Here is a 15,628-nt window from a genome sequence, read left to right as displayed (position 1 = left end):
GGGGAAATGGCTGGATTCTGTCGATGGCTTGAAGGTAGAAGACAGAGGTGGTGGTGGAGGGTTGGTTTTCAGACTGGAGGCCTGTGACCGTTGGAGTACCATAAGATTGGTGCTGGGTCCACCATTTTTCATCATTTATATAAATGATTTGGATGAGGTATAGTTAGTAAGTTGACAGATGACACCAAAATTGAGGTGTAGTAGACAGCGAAGAAGGTTACCTCAGAGTATAATGGGATCTTGATCAGATGGGCCAATGGGCTGAGGAGTGGCAGGTGGAGTTTAACTTAGATAAATGTGAGGTGCTGCATTTTGGAAAAGTAACTCTGAGCAGGACATATACACTTAATGGTAATGTCCAAAGGGAGTGTTGCTGAACAAAGAGACCTTGGAGTGCAGGTCTATAGTTCCTTGAAAGTAGAGTCGCAGATAGATAGGATAGTGAAGAAGGCATTGGTATGCTTTCCTTTATTGGTCATGTTGTGGCTGTACAGGACATTAGTTAGGCCACTTTTAAATATTTCATGCAATTCTGGTCTCGTTCAAATCAGAAAGATGTTGTGAAACTTGAAAGTGTTCAGAAAAGACTTACAAGGATGTTGCCGGGTTTGGAAGATTTGAACTATAGGGAGAGGCTGAATAGGCTGGGATAGTTTTCCCTGGAGTGTTGGAAGCTGAGGGGTGACCATACAGAGGTTTATAAAATCATGAAGAGCATGTATAGGATAAATAGCCAAAGTATTTTCCCTGAGGTGGGAGAATCCAGAACTAGAGGCCATAGGTTTAGGGTGAGAGGGGAAAGATATAAAAGGAAATTAAGGGGCAACTTTTTCATGCAGAGGGTGGTGCATGCATGGAATGAGCTGCCAGAGGAAGTGGTGGACGCAAGTACAATTGCAACATTTAAAAGGCATCTGGATGGGTATATGAATGGGAAGGGTTTAGAGGGATATGGGTCAAGTTCTGGCAAATGGGACTAGATTAGATTAAAATATCTGGTCGGCATGGATGAGTTGGACCGACGGGTTTGTTTCTGTGCTGTACATCTCTATGACTCTACCCATGACTCTATGACTCTTGCTTGAGATGATTAATGCTTGATCCTTGTGTGTCGTGAATTACTTGCCAACTAGCAGCATAAGTCTGTCTAATCTCCAGATCCTGCTGCATTTTGACAGTCACTGCTTCAGTATCTGAGGAGCTACAAATGGTAATGAACATTTGAACATCAGAGAACATCTCCATCTCTGACCTTATTGTGGAGGGAAGATTATTGATCATGCAGCAGAAGTTGGTTGGACCCGGGACTCTCCTCAGAGATCTCCTGGAGCTGAGATAATTGACCTTCAACAACCACTTTGTGCTTTATGCTGAGTGTGAAATCAACCATCCAAGGTTTCCCCATTAACCCCAGCTTTGCTAGAGCTCCTTGATACCATACTTGATCAAACACTTCCCTAATGTCAAAGGCAATCATCGTCACCACACCTCGGGAGTTTTGTCTTCTGTTTATCCTTTGACTGAGGTTGTAGAGAGTAGACCTGGCATATTCCAAACTGAGTAGCAATGAGCAGGTTATTCCTTTGTAAGCACCAGTTGATAGTGTCAAAGACTTCCATCACTTTGGTCTGTTGTCTGAGAATAAACTGATAGAAAGACAAGCGCTGGGTTGGATTTGACCTGCTGTTTGAGCACAGGGCATATTTTGGCAATGTTCACTCGTTAGGAGAGATGCTGGTGCCGTTACAGTACTGAAACAGCTTCACAATAGGTGCAGCTAGTTCTGAAGTACAAGTCCTCAATACCAATGCTGCAATGTTGTAAGGGCCCATAGCCTTTGCAGAATCGAGTGTCTCCAGCCTTTTTTTTTGATATCACATGGAGTGAATCAAATTGGTTGAAGACCAATTGTCCCATCTGTGACACTGGGATGCATTGAAGATCAAACCTTCTCTGACCGGTAATAGTGATTCCCTTAATGATTCCTTTAGCCAGAAGACCATAAGATACAGGAGCAGAATAAGGTCATTCAGCCCACTGAATCCACTCCACCATAATTATGGCTGATATAGATTAGATTAGATTCCCTGCAGTGTGGAAACAGGCCCTTCGGCCCAACCGACCCTCCGAAGAGCACCCCACCCAGTCCCCACTTCCCTCTGACTAATGCACCTAACACTATGGGCAACTTAGCACCTGACCTGCACATCTTTGGACTGTGGGAGGAAACCGGAGCACCAGAAGGAACTTCTGAACTCCATTCTCCTGTCTAGACTACATAATCCCTGATCCATTTACTGACCAAGCACCTGTCTATTTCAGTCTTCAAAACATTCAATGACTTGGCCTCCAAAGCCCTCTGTGGCAATGAGTTTCACAGATTCACTACCCCTTCGCTGAAGGAACTAGATGAAAAGGAATGTCTTCACTCTAAGGCTGTGCACTCGGGTCCTGGTCTCTGCTACTAGTGACAACATCTTCTCCACATCCACTCTATCCAGACCTCTCAGTATTCTGTAAACTTAATTGAGATTCCACCCCCACCATCCTTCTAAATTCCGTGGAGCACAGATCCAGAGTCCTCAACTGCATCTCATATGACAAGCCCTGCATCCCAGTGATCATTCTTGTAAACCTCCTCTGGACCTCCTCCAATCTTCCTTGGATATGGGGCCCAAAACTGCTCACAATATTCCAAATGTGGTCTGACCAGAGTCTTATACAGCCATCAGCAGTACATCTCTGCTGTTGTGTGCTAGCTGTTTTGAAATTAATGCTAACACTGCATTTGCCTTCCCAAGTGCCAAGTGATCCTGCATGTTAACCTTTAGACAATGCTGAACTAGGTCTCCCAAGTCCCTTTGTGCTTCAGATTTCTGAACCATGCCCCATTTAGAAAATAATCCATGATTCTGTTCTTTCCTACAAAAGTGCAAACCTCATACCTCCCCCATCAAATTCCATTTGCAGCTTCTTTGTCCGCTCTTCAAGCCTGTCCATGTCCTTCTGCAGCCTCCTCGCTTCCTCAACATCACCCTGTCTCTCCACCTATCTTTGTGTCATCTGCAAACTTAGCAACAATCCCCTCAGTTCCTTTGTCCAGACCATTAAAGTATAATGTGAATAGTCGTGGTCCCAACACGGACCCCTGTGGAATTCCTCTAGTCACCAGCCGCCATCCTGAAAAAGACTCCTTTATCCCTACTCTCTGTTTTCTGCCAGTCAACCAATCCTTTATCCATGCTAGTACCTTTCCCTTAATACCATGAGTTCTTATCATTGTATTTGATTCCTCTTTTGCGACACTATGTCAACAGTCTTCTGGAAATCCAAATGGCTATTATAGAGTCATAGGCTATTCTTTGATTAACTTGCTTGTTACTTCCTCAAAATTCAGATTGATTCATAGTGAGTTCCTATGTCATTGATCCTTGCATTGAAACATCAATCAAGGACTGTCTGGTGCATTTTGAGACAAAAAATGAACTATCAGACTAAAGGTTGTGTTGATGCAGGGGTGAGAGGTAATTTGCAATGTGAGACCAAACCCAACAAAGCAGATCACCACTTTATTGCAGAACCCACCCAGTCCGTATCCTGCAATGAGTAGACAATCCACTTTTATCTTTTGTTACCACATTGAAAATGACTTCCTAGAATTCTGATGGCATGCAGCTATTTTGAAATGTACTGCAAGTTAGGAAAGGTTCATTAGAAAAATAAATAAGTATGATTCAGGAATCCTTTACTGAAGCTGTGCTGGGTTTCTTAACCTTTGTCTCTCATGTCTTTTAATACCTTGTGAATCACTGTTGAGTAATTGTTAGATTGTTCACTTTTCCAAATTTTGTGGTTTAACAAGACAAAAAAAAATGCTTGTGCACAAAACCAGGTGTATGTATACATTCCACAATTTGAGTAGTCTTCCATCATTAACATACACACCCTAATTTGTTGTGAAACATTGCCATAATTTTACCAGTGCCAATCAGTCTGCAATATGATGTGTATTAGACCTGTGTAAGCCTCGACAATCAATATTAGCTGGTGGTCTGACTGAACAAAAGAGCAAATAGCCATTTAACATAAAGTTTAATATTGTTCTCAACCAACATTTACTAAGGACCATAAAAAGACGAGCATTAGTGGGGAATCCCTGTCCATTTTTTTCTCACCTTCAACTTGTGCTGATGAGGCTAATTCTTGCAACTCAGTCGAGTCGATGAACTGGATATATGATCTGCTATGTAAATCCAGAATGAAGAGGCTTAACATCAAAGTTAAAATGAATCTATTCAAAAGTGGTGCCCAAACGCATTCTTTCACAAAAGCTAGTGAAAGCCTGGCACTATATCTGCACAAAGAGCTGGAGTTGGGGGCGACCAAGTGAATGTTCAAATACTGAGATTGATAGATTTTTGTTGCGTAAGGGTATTAAAGATTCCAGAGCCAGGGCGTGTAAATGCAATTAAGATCCATATTGGCTGCATCAAGTTAGATTGTGGAACAGGTTTGAGATGCTAATTGATCTATGTCACTGAATGGTCCTGTGTCCCAGCCAAGCTGATATCGCCTGAGGGTAGGCAATGACCTAGTGGTATTATCACTAGACTATTAATCCAGAGGACAAAAAATGCTGAAATTCACAGTGGGTTAGGCAGCATCCACGGAGAGAGAGTAAGCTAACGTTTTGAGTCTAGGTGACTCTTCATCAGAACTGATGCAGTTATCTAGATTTGAAATGTTACCTTGATGTCTCTTCATGGATGCTGCCTGACCTACTGTGAATTCCAACACTTTGTTTTTGGTACAGATTCCAGCATCTGCAGTAATTTGTTTCTATATTAATCCAAAGACCAATGTAATGTTCATTTCTCCCATGGCAGATGATGGAATTTGAATTCAGTTAAAAAAATTCTGGAATTAAGAGTCCAATGACGACCATGAAATACTGATTGTCAGAAAAATTCATCTGGTTCACTAATGTCCTTTAGGGAAGGAAACTGTCACCTTTTAATGGTCTGGCCTGCATGTGACAGCAGACCCACAGCAATGTGTTTGCCTCTTAAATGCCCTCTGGGTAATTAGGGCTGAGCAATATAATTCTGACCTAGCCAGTGACACCCACATCCCAGGAATGCATTTTAAAATAGGTTTATGTGGAACAAGGTATGTCACCACTACTTGATATGTTCACTGAATCATTGTGCACTAACAACAAACTACATTCTTTCAACAGTTCTTTAGCTGTTACTCCACTGTTAGTACACTCCTTTTAGCTCCACAGTGCTTTTCTACAGGTTGGGACCTGTTGGTGAAATGAAGCTTCCTTTAAGGATTGCTTGAATGGTGAAAGATGGTGATTAAAAATGTGAATAAAAGGGTAAAATAAATCTACAGAATGAAACAAATTGTAACCGTGAATAAAAACTACTCAGCAGACAATAAATCAGAGTAGAAAGTCATAAAAAAAAAGCAAATTGAAAATGTAAAAAAATGCTAAACATTGAAAAAGGCAATTCAAGTTAAAAATAAAAGATGCTTCAGAGAGGGACTATGGATGTAAAGTTTGTAGCTATAACAGGATAGTATGAGCCTGTTAGCATTAAAGGTGGTTAGTTTGTCAAATGGCATGCCGCTAAAGACAACCATTTTAAGTTTTTATATCACCGTTCTGCAATATTCAAAGCAGATTATCAACTGCAGATGGCAGTATAGCACTATCTGAGGTTACAATATTCTTTGAGTAAAGGATAGGAATGTATGTGCGAGAAAAGAGAAAAAAAAGGTGAACCATGAAGTGATACGGTGAAGAAAAGGACGTGGTTCACCTGTTTTGGGATGATAGCTCATGCCAAAAGGGGACATGATGAAAGAAGTTAGGGAAAGAAAGGGCATGGTTGGACCCAGAGCATGGTTAAAGTAGGTTAGACAAACCCTGGAAAGGGAAGCACTGAAAATTGACACAGTGGAGCAGGAATCTAGTGGAAGGAAAAGACAGGTTAATACTGGAGCTTTTGACAGACCACCTTACCCAGAATGTACAGTGCTACTGAGAGATCCACATCCCGCCATCAACCTGAATTGATAAAGAATGGGTGGGAGTATGTTGGCAGCTGGATCTAACTGGACAGAAAATAGAAAATACGTAGCGAAAGAAAAACCCTGGCCCTTCCTCTTGAAGATGCTTCTTGATTAGTGATTTGAAATTTTAATGTTTCCTCAAGATCCTTTTAACGTTGCTTTTTAATTTTCAGTCTACCATGGTGATCCTCCAGTCTGGCCGCCCCAGCCTCAGTCTCACTCGCCAAGGATGCCGGAATATTCCCGGTATGAAGCAATCGAAGAGAGTCTCCCACCTCCAATGGGCAATGAACACTTAGACAGATATGATGGCTTCCCATTCCCACTGGATCATTATTCACCACGAAGCAAGCGGGCTCCCCTAGCCCCACAGTATAGCGATCAGGTCTTGGAAGACTTCCCCGATGGTAACCCCGTGGCCTTATTGCCGTCTCGCTGTCAGAATGAGTACACGGCCATCAGCTACTACCCAGCAGAGCTGCTGAAAGCGCAGGCCCCAGGCGTTCCCATGCAGCCGGGCTACCAGAAGGTTCATGTTCGTCTCAGCGTTGCCCAGCCATCCTATGCAGAGTGCGAGCCCATGCCCTCACAAGCAGTGGTGCCCCGTCTGATCATGCCAACATGTTATGAGGACTCTGATCTGATGGAGAGTGACTATGGCAGCTGTGAGGAGGTGATGTTTTAATGCAGAGACTTCTTCATATTTTAATCATGCACTATGTCAGGTCAAGCCTGCTAACACCCACTTACTGCCTACTCTAAGATCACTGTAATGACTTTATTATGGGTATGAATCGAGGGTTGATTTTAAATACCCTCTGGACAGTAGGCCGTTTAACAGTGCCCCAAGCTGACAGCCCTACCATGGTATAAATGCTGCAGCAACAGCTTGCCATTGCATTCATAAGGCTACAGCTCTGAGGTGACACTTGGTGGCTGTTGGTGAATTCAGAAGAAATGCCACAATAAAGACTGATATAAAGACAATGGGAGAACAATTACATTGGTGTCACTTTTATGAGTGTAATGTTCGTGAGATTGTACAAATCTAGTCTTTTTAGTGATAAAACTATATAAACTCATCCCAACCATAAAAGTATTGAATGAATGAGATACTGTGGATGCTGTCTGTATATTCTCTGTTTGCTAATGGATATTTGCATTAGGCATGCCATTAGTTGTTGTGCACGTCTGAAAATACAATGAAAAGTAACTTGATTCTTGTTATGTTTTACTAACAGCAGAGTGAATTCAGCATGTTGTGGGAAGGGGTGAATATCATTGCAGCTGTTTATAGACTTGTTATTTTATGTGAGAATGGACATCACCTTTCTTGCCAGAGACGATGAGTTTTATTCTGAACCAAGCTCTGCTATATTTGGCCAGGGAATAGATAATTGCTAATTCCTTGTTGCCTACATAAAGGGAAATATTCTATTCCCTAACATTCTTTACATTTATTTAAACACATGTTTAAAAGAAAGGCTAATAATTCAGTCTGTGATAAACACAGACAAATGTAAAGACAAACTTTACAATTTCCAAAGAAAAAGCAATTTCACAATGCAAATTGATTTATGCCCAACATCTTTTTTCCATAAGATGTGCCCTGATTCTCTTATGCAAATAACCAAGTTATGAAGACATTTTACAACCTCTGGCAGATTTCTTTATTCAGGAAAGAGTTATAATTACATGAAGAACTAATCACAGAGCAGACGTTTGGGGTGATGCAAACTTATTTCTGCATATTGTATTGAGTGAGAATTGATGTTGGTGCAAAGCTCTTGAATCCCATCCATTCAAGAAATGTCAAGAGGAGTCATGGGCCAAGCCTGCCTTTCGGTCATTCTATGCCAAGGGCAGTTGTTCCCAGACAAGAAAAACCAATAGCTCATTGTCAAATATCTCATGAGAATGTATTTAAATATAGATTTCTTTGCAGAACAAAACCAAAATAATAAAAATCTGCAATGCTTTCTCCTTTGCCTGATTGGATCTTTGCACTGAAGAGCGAGCTACATCTACACATCTAAATATCACATTAGGATGACTGAATGATTCTCACACTTAGTGGTGCTGGATCAACATCTTTAGGCTACCTTAGAGGTCCATAGGCCAGACTCATCCTTTTTGATGAGCTTCTTGGTATGTGTCATATTATGAGTAAAAAAGGTGGTTCTCATTTGTATTGTCCAAATATTGGAAGAGGTATTGATGAGAATTCCATCGATACATTGCAAAATAAAATCCTGTCTGGAATCCAGATTGAACAGAAGTGCTCATTTAATATTGTCTATGGTATCCTGATGCCATTACTAGAAGCTTCAACTTATTAACGATTGAACCAAGAGCTGTTTATGTTACATCTGCACAATCAATCAGTAACAGTGAAATCCTACTGATAGTCTTTCTCAAGCAATCAAATCCTTGTAACACGCTAATGTTAAACCATTCACTGTTTTCTTCCTCTGTTCCAATCAAACAATTCAGCCAATAAGGGGTTAAGTGGCATTGAAGAGCAAGTGGTCTTCATTTGAGCTTGAATGATTTTCTGGCCCAAGAGTATAAACTTAGTTATTGGTCTAAAAGGTTACAGATAAGCAACTTAGAAACTGTGTCTTTTAGTATAAGGCCTAATTTTATGATGGCACGCAAAATCTGCTACATCAAAAAGAGCCTTATTTAAGGTTATGCTGAATAACAATCAACTTAATGGTGTGTGCAGATTGCTTACGTGAATATTGCAATGAAATAATTACACTGTAAAGTGGTTTTGACTTAGAAAACTGAAGTTGTAGCATATGCATATTCCTCCATGTTATTCTCTGTAAACATCTTTTCCCCCATTTCAGTAAATGTGATGACTGTATTTTATTTGTGCAGCCAGTGTTTAATATATTGTTCTGCTGTATGAGTTTGTACAGAAAGTGTTTCTCTTTTAATTTTGTATTAAATGCAACAAAATGTGGTTTTATTTTGACTACAGATCTTCACTATGTTGTGGTTATTTCATTGAAGTTTCAATAGCTTGGATTTAAGAAAAAATGAAACTGCAGAGCAGTAACTTCTCACTCTTCTTGGAACTGAAAATAAACAAGGAGACAAGGGGCTGACTCTCGGATAAATAAGATAGTAGTCAACAGGTCATGAGAGATGTTGGGAGAGGGTGACAACATTGAAGAGCATGGAGAATGTAGAGAGACAAGGTGTAGACAGAATATAAAACATCGTAAGTTACGTGACATGACAGATGGTGGGGGTTGCAAGGACAGATTCAAAGGAGACAAATGATAGGAGGAAGAAAGAACATGTTCTAAAGTGACAGGACATTTGAACGATAAATGAAAGAAAGGGCAAGAGGAAGGTGGAAGGAGACCATTTTTTTCATTATGCTGTCCCAGCTCTTTGAAGCAGCAATCTGATTAGACCTACTCCCAGCTTTCTTCCCACAGCCTTCTGATTTAATTGTTTTCAAGGCTATGTGCAATTTCACTTTCATGGTTAATACAGAATCCACTTTCACCAAAGTTTCTCTACTCTCTCACTGATTTTACAACCTTAATTTCATTGTCACCTTTTCTGAAGACAGACACAAAGACCCAAATTTTCCCAAACGCTTGCTGTGTCAATTCAGGAAGTTTCATGTAAGGTTTCTTTTTGTGAGCTCAAGTGAGTTTTATTACACCTCATTAACTATGAACTGCACTTCCACGGCACTGATACCTCACTATCCTGCACTCACAGATGGAGGAAGCACTTACCACTGCTGGAATCCTCTGGATTTCCTGCCAGCGACACCACATCAAACTCAGCTGTGTAGCAGGTCAAACATTACCAGTTAATGATTGGATTTACAGATACAGCATGTGAAGGATTGATGAGGAGATGCTAATAAAGGAATGTTAGCACCTTGCTTTGCTGAAAAGAATCTGGAGGTCCTGATGAATGTGGGGATGTACGGGAGGGTTGCCTCCTTTCCTTGGAGATGGACATGGACAGAACCCGATTGATTTGACTATGGTTTGCAGAGTGCAGATAGCTCTTGTATTGTCAGCAAAGATGTCATTTCAGGTAATACATAAAGGAACATAATATAAACGCATAAAAGTGGATAAATCGTCAGGAACCTCAAACTTAGTGAGAAGCTAAGGAAGTGATTGCTGGGCGCCTTGCTGAGATATTTGTGTCATCGATAGACACGGGTGAGTTGCTGGAAGACTGGAGGCTGGCTAACGTGGTGCCACTATTTAAGAAAGATGGTAAGGAAAAGCCAGGGAACTATAGACCAGTGAGCCTGACATCGGTGGTAGGCAAGTTGTTGGAAGGAATCCTGAGGGACAGCATTTACATGTATTTGGAAAGGCAGGGACTGATTAGGGACAGTCAGCATGGCTTTGTGCATGGGAAATCATGTCTCACAAACTTGATTTGAGTTTTTTGAAGAAGTAACAAAGAGGATTGATGAGGACAGAGCAGTAGATGTGATCTATATGGACTTCAATAAGGCATTTGACAAGGTTCCTCATGCTAGACTGGTTAGCAGCCTTAGATCTCAAGGAATACAGGGAGAACTAACCATTTGGATACAGAACTAACTCGAAGGTTTAAGATGGTGGGTGGTGGTGGAGGGTTGGTTTTCAGAATGGAGGCCTGTGACCAATGGAATGCCACAAGGATCAGTGCTGGGTCCACTACTTTTCATTATTTATATAAATGATTTGATTGTGAACACAGGTATAGTTAGTAAGCTTGTAGATGACACAAAAATTGGAGGTGTAGTGGACAGCGAAGTATGTTACCTCAGAGTATAATGGGACCAATGGACTGAGGAGTGGCAGATGGAGTTTAATTTAGATAAGTGCAAGGTGCTGCATTTTGGAAAAGCAAATCAGAGCAGGACGTATATACTTCATGGTAAGGCCCTGGGGGAGTGTTGGGAAGAAAGTGAGGTCTGCAGATGCTGGAGATCAGAGCTGAAAATGTGTTGCTGGAAAAGCGCAGCAGGTCAGGCAGCATCCAGGGAACAGGAGAATCGACGTTTCGGGCATAAGCCCTTCTTCAGGAATTCCTGAAGAAGGGCTTATGCCCGAAACGTCGATTCTCCTGTTCCCTGGATGCTGCCTGACCTGCTGCGCTTTTCCAGCAACACGTTTTCAGCCCTGGGGGAGTGTTGTGAACGAAGAGACCTTGGAGTGCAGGTTCATAGTTCTTTGAAAGTAGAGTCGCAGGTAAATAGGATAGTGAAGAAGACATTTGGTATGCTTTCCTTTATTGCTCAGAGCATTGAGTATAGAAGTTGAGAGGTCATGTTGTGGATGTACAGGACATTGGTTAGGCCACTTGAAATATTATGTGTAGCTCTGGTCTCCTTCCTATCGGCAGGGTGTTGTGAAACTTGAAAGGGTTCAGAAAAGATTTACAAGGTTGTTGCCAGGGTTGGGGGAATTGAGCTATAGGGAGAGGCTGAACAGACTGGAGCTGTTTTCCCTGGAGTGTTGGAGCCTGAGGGGTGATCTTATAGAGGTTTATAAAATCATGAGGGGTGTGGATAGGGTAAATAGATGAGATCTTTTCCCTAGGGTGGGGGAGTCCAGAACTAGAGGGCATAGCTTTAGGGTGAGAGGGGAAAGATATAAAAGGGACCTAAGGGGCAACATTTTCACAGAGGGTGGTGCATGTATGAGCTGCCAGAGGAAGTGGTGGAGGCTGGTACAATTGCAGCATTTAAAAGGCATTTGGATGGGTATATGAATAGGAAGGTTTAGAAGGATATAGACCAAGTGCTGGCAAACGATACTAGATTAGGTTAGGATATCAGGTCGGCCGAAGGGTCTGTTGGACCGAAGGGTCTGTTTCCATGCTGTACATCTCTGTGACTCTATAATACAGCCAGATTATCGGGCTAGTTTATACCATCCCTTCTGATGGGTGTGAAGTTGGGGAATATAGAATTCAGCGGGCAGCCTGCCAAATGTTTACCTGCCTGCCCTTTCCCCTGTTATAATTTTACCAGTGACAGTGATGACATTATCTGGCCCACCAGCCAGATGGTCAATTACATGGGCAATTAACACTGGAATTTAACCAATAGCAGGCAAAGCCCACACCTATCACCCAAACTGGCAGGTTTCCCTCTGTGGGCTAATGATGGGCAGGAGAAGGAAGAATGGTCAATCCTTAGTGGACCTCCAAAAACCTACTTCCCTCAAGGTCTATGACCCTCACCCTAGTAATAGGACCCCCTTAACACTCAAAGTCACAGTCTAGCGCAACTCACTTCCTCAAACCCCAGCACAATATTGGCATTAGCCACCACTTTCAGTGGCACCACTGGTACAGGAAATTTGGCAGCTTCTGATTGAGCACCGGGTCTCTGAGGCAGAACCTCCTATCCCTGAGGGACAGAAGCCTTCTTCCTCAATCATCCAGTAAGTGGCAACAGTTCTTCCTGATGAGAGTATCCCTCCCCACCATATAAAATCTAGTCCCTATTATTTCACTCACACATATTTCAAATACTAGTTATAGTCCAGAAACTGCACCACACTGCCCCCTACCATTTTTAATGGTACAGCAAAAACAAAAGCAAAGGATACAAAAGGAAACTAATGTAGCATAATAAGATGTATGTATCTCCAAAGTACTAATAAACAGATTATAAAATGAAAAAGGGGGCAGCACGGTGGCTCAGTGGTTAGCACTGCAGCCTCACAGCACCAGGGACCGAGGTTTGATTCCAGCCTCGGGAACTGTCTATGTGGAGTTTGCACATTCTCCCCGTGTCTGCGTGGGTTTCCTCCGGGTGCTCCGGTTTCCTCCCACAGTCCAAAGATGTGCAGGTTAGGTGAATTGGCCAAGCTAAATTGCCCATAGTGCTAGGTGCATTTGTTAGAGGGAAATGGGTCTTGGTGGGTTACTCTTCGGAGGATCGGTGTGTACTTGTTGGGCCAAAGGGGCCTGTTTCCACACTGTAGGGAATCTAAAAAAACCCAACTCTTCTGATTTTACAAAGGATTGGACCAAACTAATGGATTTGTTTCATGTCTTGAAAATTCTAACAAATATCCGAAGATAAGGAGTTACACCACATAATTATGAAGACTCTCACTTAAAAATCTATTGCTGGTTAATATTGAAAAGTTGATGTCCGTTTTGATTTTATTCCATAAAACTTAAATACCTTCGTCAACTGCATCTGAATTAAGCTGAATTTAACCTTCAAAATCTTCTGTGAGTTTCAAGATTCACTTCTAATTATTTGGAATGATTCCCTTCAAATGAATGCACAGACACTGTTTTGCAAGAGATGTATAGAATCATAGCATCCCTACAGTGTGGAAACAGGCCATTTGACCTATCGAGTCCACACCGACACTCCAAACAACACCCCACACTGACACTCTCTACCTTATCCTTGTAACCCTGTAAATACACTTAGCTTGCAAGTCCCTGGACACTTTGGGCAATTTAGCATGGCCAATCCACCTAATGTGCGCATCTTTGGACCACCATGTCAGATTCACCTGTCTAACTCTTTTTATGTCTTTAAGATGCTTCTTAAGATCTATCACTTTGACTAAGCTTTTATTCATCTGACTTATTAACTGACATGGTGTCTTATTTTGCTTTAGAATGTTGCAATGAACTATTTTGGGACATTATATTAAAAGTTGTAATATAACTGCATCATGTTTTGTTAGCAGGGTGTTAATCATTTATAACTGAGATGAGAAGAAATATCTTCAGTCAGTATATAATGAAAGTTCAAAATTGTCTACTCCAGAGAGTTGTGGTTGCTCAGTCACTGAATACATTAAAGACAGCAATCAAAAGATTAGAGGCATAGGGTTTTTACAGCACAAGAAGGGACATTTCAGCCCATCATGTTCAAGCTGATTCCATCCAATCTAATTTCTTTTCCCAGCACTTCTCCTGTAGCACTTCAAGTGCCCATTTAAATAGTTCTTAAATATTTTGAGAGTTCCCACCTCCCACCATCCTTGAGGTCATGAATTCCGTACATGCACAACCATCTGGATAGAAAATCTTTTTTTTCAAATCCCCTCCAAACTGCCTGCTCCTGACTTTAAAACTATGCCACTGGCTATTGACCGTCTACTAAGCGGAACGTTTTCTGTACCTAGGCACCTTTGTACTGAAGATGGCACTGTAAATAGCAACTTGTAAACATTTTACTGTACTCATTTGAGTACGTGATAATAAAGCTAATTCTAATTCTGCTTATGCTCTTCAGAGCTCTGTATGTATAAATCAGATAGCCCCACAGCTTTCCCTGCTGTAAGAAAATATTTTCTTGGACATTAAGATATTCAAAGGATTGTATTGAATGCAATCAAGAAGTTCAGTTCAGGTAGAAAATCAGCCATGATCTTATTGGATAATAGACTCTGAAGTCGCGTACCTTATATTTATGAATTAACTTGTGCTACTTCAAATTCTTACGAGTTCTGACATGCTCCACTTGTGCTTTGCTGGCACCACATGATATTTAGCAATGCTGCATGTTCAATGGTTTTCATCAGAAAGTAGAAGCAATTCAGTTCACAAGCCTGCTCTGCCATTCAATATGATCATGGGCAATCTTTGATTGTAACACCACACTCCTGCTCCCTCCCTATACCCTTTTATACTGTTACTATCTTTCTTTCTTAAATATATTCAGTGTCCTGCACTTCTGTGGTGGAGAATTCTGCAGTCACTACCCTCTGAGTAAAAACGTTTCCCCTCATCTGAGCCCTATGACCCTGAATTTTGACACTATGATCTCTTATACTAGTCCCCTCACTCTTAAGGAATATAATTGCTGCCATAGTCTTTGTAGCCTGGTCAGTATTTGTACGTTCCAATTAGATTCCTCTCATCCTTCTAAATTCCAATTCATACAGGTCCAGTCAACCCAATCTCTCTTCATAAAACAAACTTACCATTGCAGATATCATTCTTGAAGTCAGTTGAAATTCCCAAGAGAATCAGCATTACCAGGGCCCAGTGGTTTTTGAACATAGAACATAGAACATTACAGCGCAGCACAGGCCCTTTGGCCCTTGATGTTCCGCCGACCTGTGGAACCAATCTGAAGCATATCTATCCAACACTAGTCCATTTTCATCCATATATTTATCCAATGACTATTTAAATACCCTTAAAGTTGGCAAGTCTACTCCTATTGCAGGCAATGCATTCCACGCCCCGACTACTCTCTGAAAAAATAAACTACCTCTGACATCTGTCCGATATTTATCACCCCTCAATTTAACTCTATGTGCCCTTGTGCTAGCTATTTCCATCTAAGGGAAAAGGCTCTCACTGTCTAACTCTCTGATTATTTTATACGTCTCAATTAAGTCTCCTTTCAACCTTCTCTCTAATGAAAACAGCCTCAAGCCCCTCAGACTTTCCTCCTAAGACCTTCCCTCCATAACAGACACCATCCTGGTAAATCTCCTCTGAATCCTTTCCAAAGCGTCCACATCCTTCCTATAATGTGATGACCAGAACCGTATGCAATGCTCCAAGTGTG

General features: G+C 41.4%; 1 protein-coding gene across 3 annotated transcripts in view; it reads left to right on the top strand.

Moving 5' to 3' along the window:
• The window catches only part of LOC122556511 (protocadherin Fat 1-like), a 156,069-nt gene extending 148,502 nt beyond the window's left edge, over positions 1-7,567 (top strand). For all 3 annotated transcript variants that reach the window (XM_043703236.1, XM_043703233.1, XM_043703234.1), the window contains exon 24: positions 6,258-7,567. In XM_043703236.1, coding sequence (XP_043559171.1) covers positions 6,258-6,769 — 512 coding nt within the window. In that variant the 3' untranslated portion in view covers positions 6,770-7,567. The remainder of the gene's footprint in view (positions 1-6,257) is intronic.
• Positions 7,568-15,628: the final 8,061 nt, after the last annotated feature.

The sequence above is a fragment of the Chiloscyllium plagiosum genome, chromosome 14 (assembly GCF_004010195.1).
Source record: "Chiloscyllium plagiosum isolate BGI_BamShark_2017 chromosome 14, ASM401019v2, whole genome shotgun sequence".
Taxonomy (NCBI): Eukaryota; Metazoa; Chordata; class Chondrichthyes; order Orectolobiformes; family Hemiscylliidae; genus Chiloscyllium; species Chiloscyllium plagiosum.
Note: the sequence above shows the minus strand (reverse complement) of the source record. Positions and strands in the feature narration are given on the sequence as shown.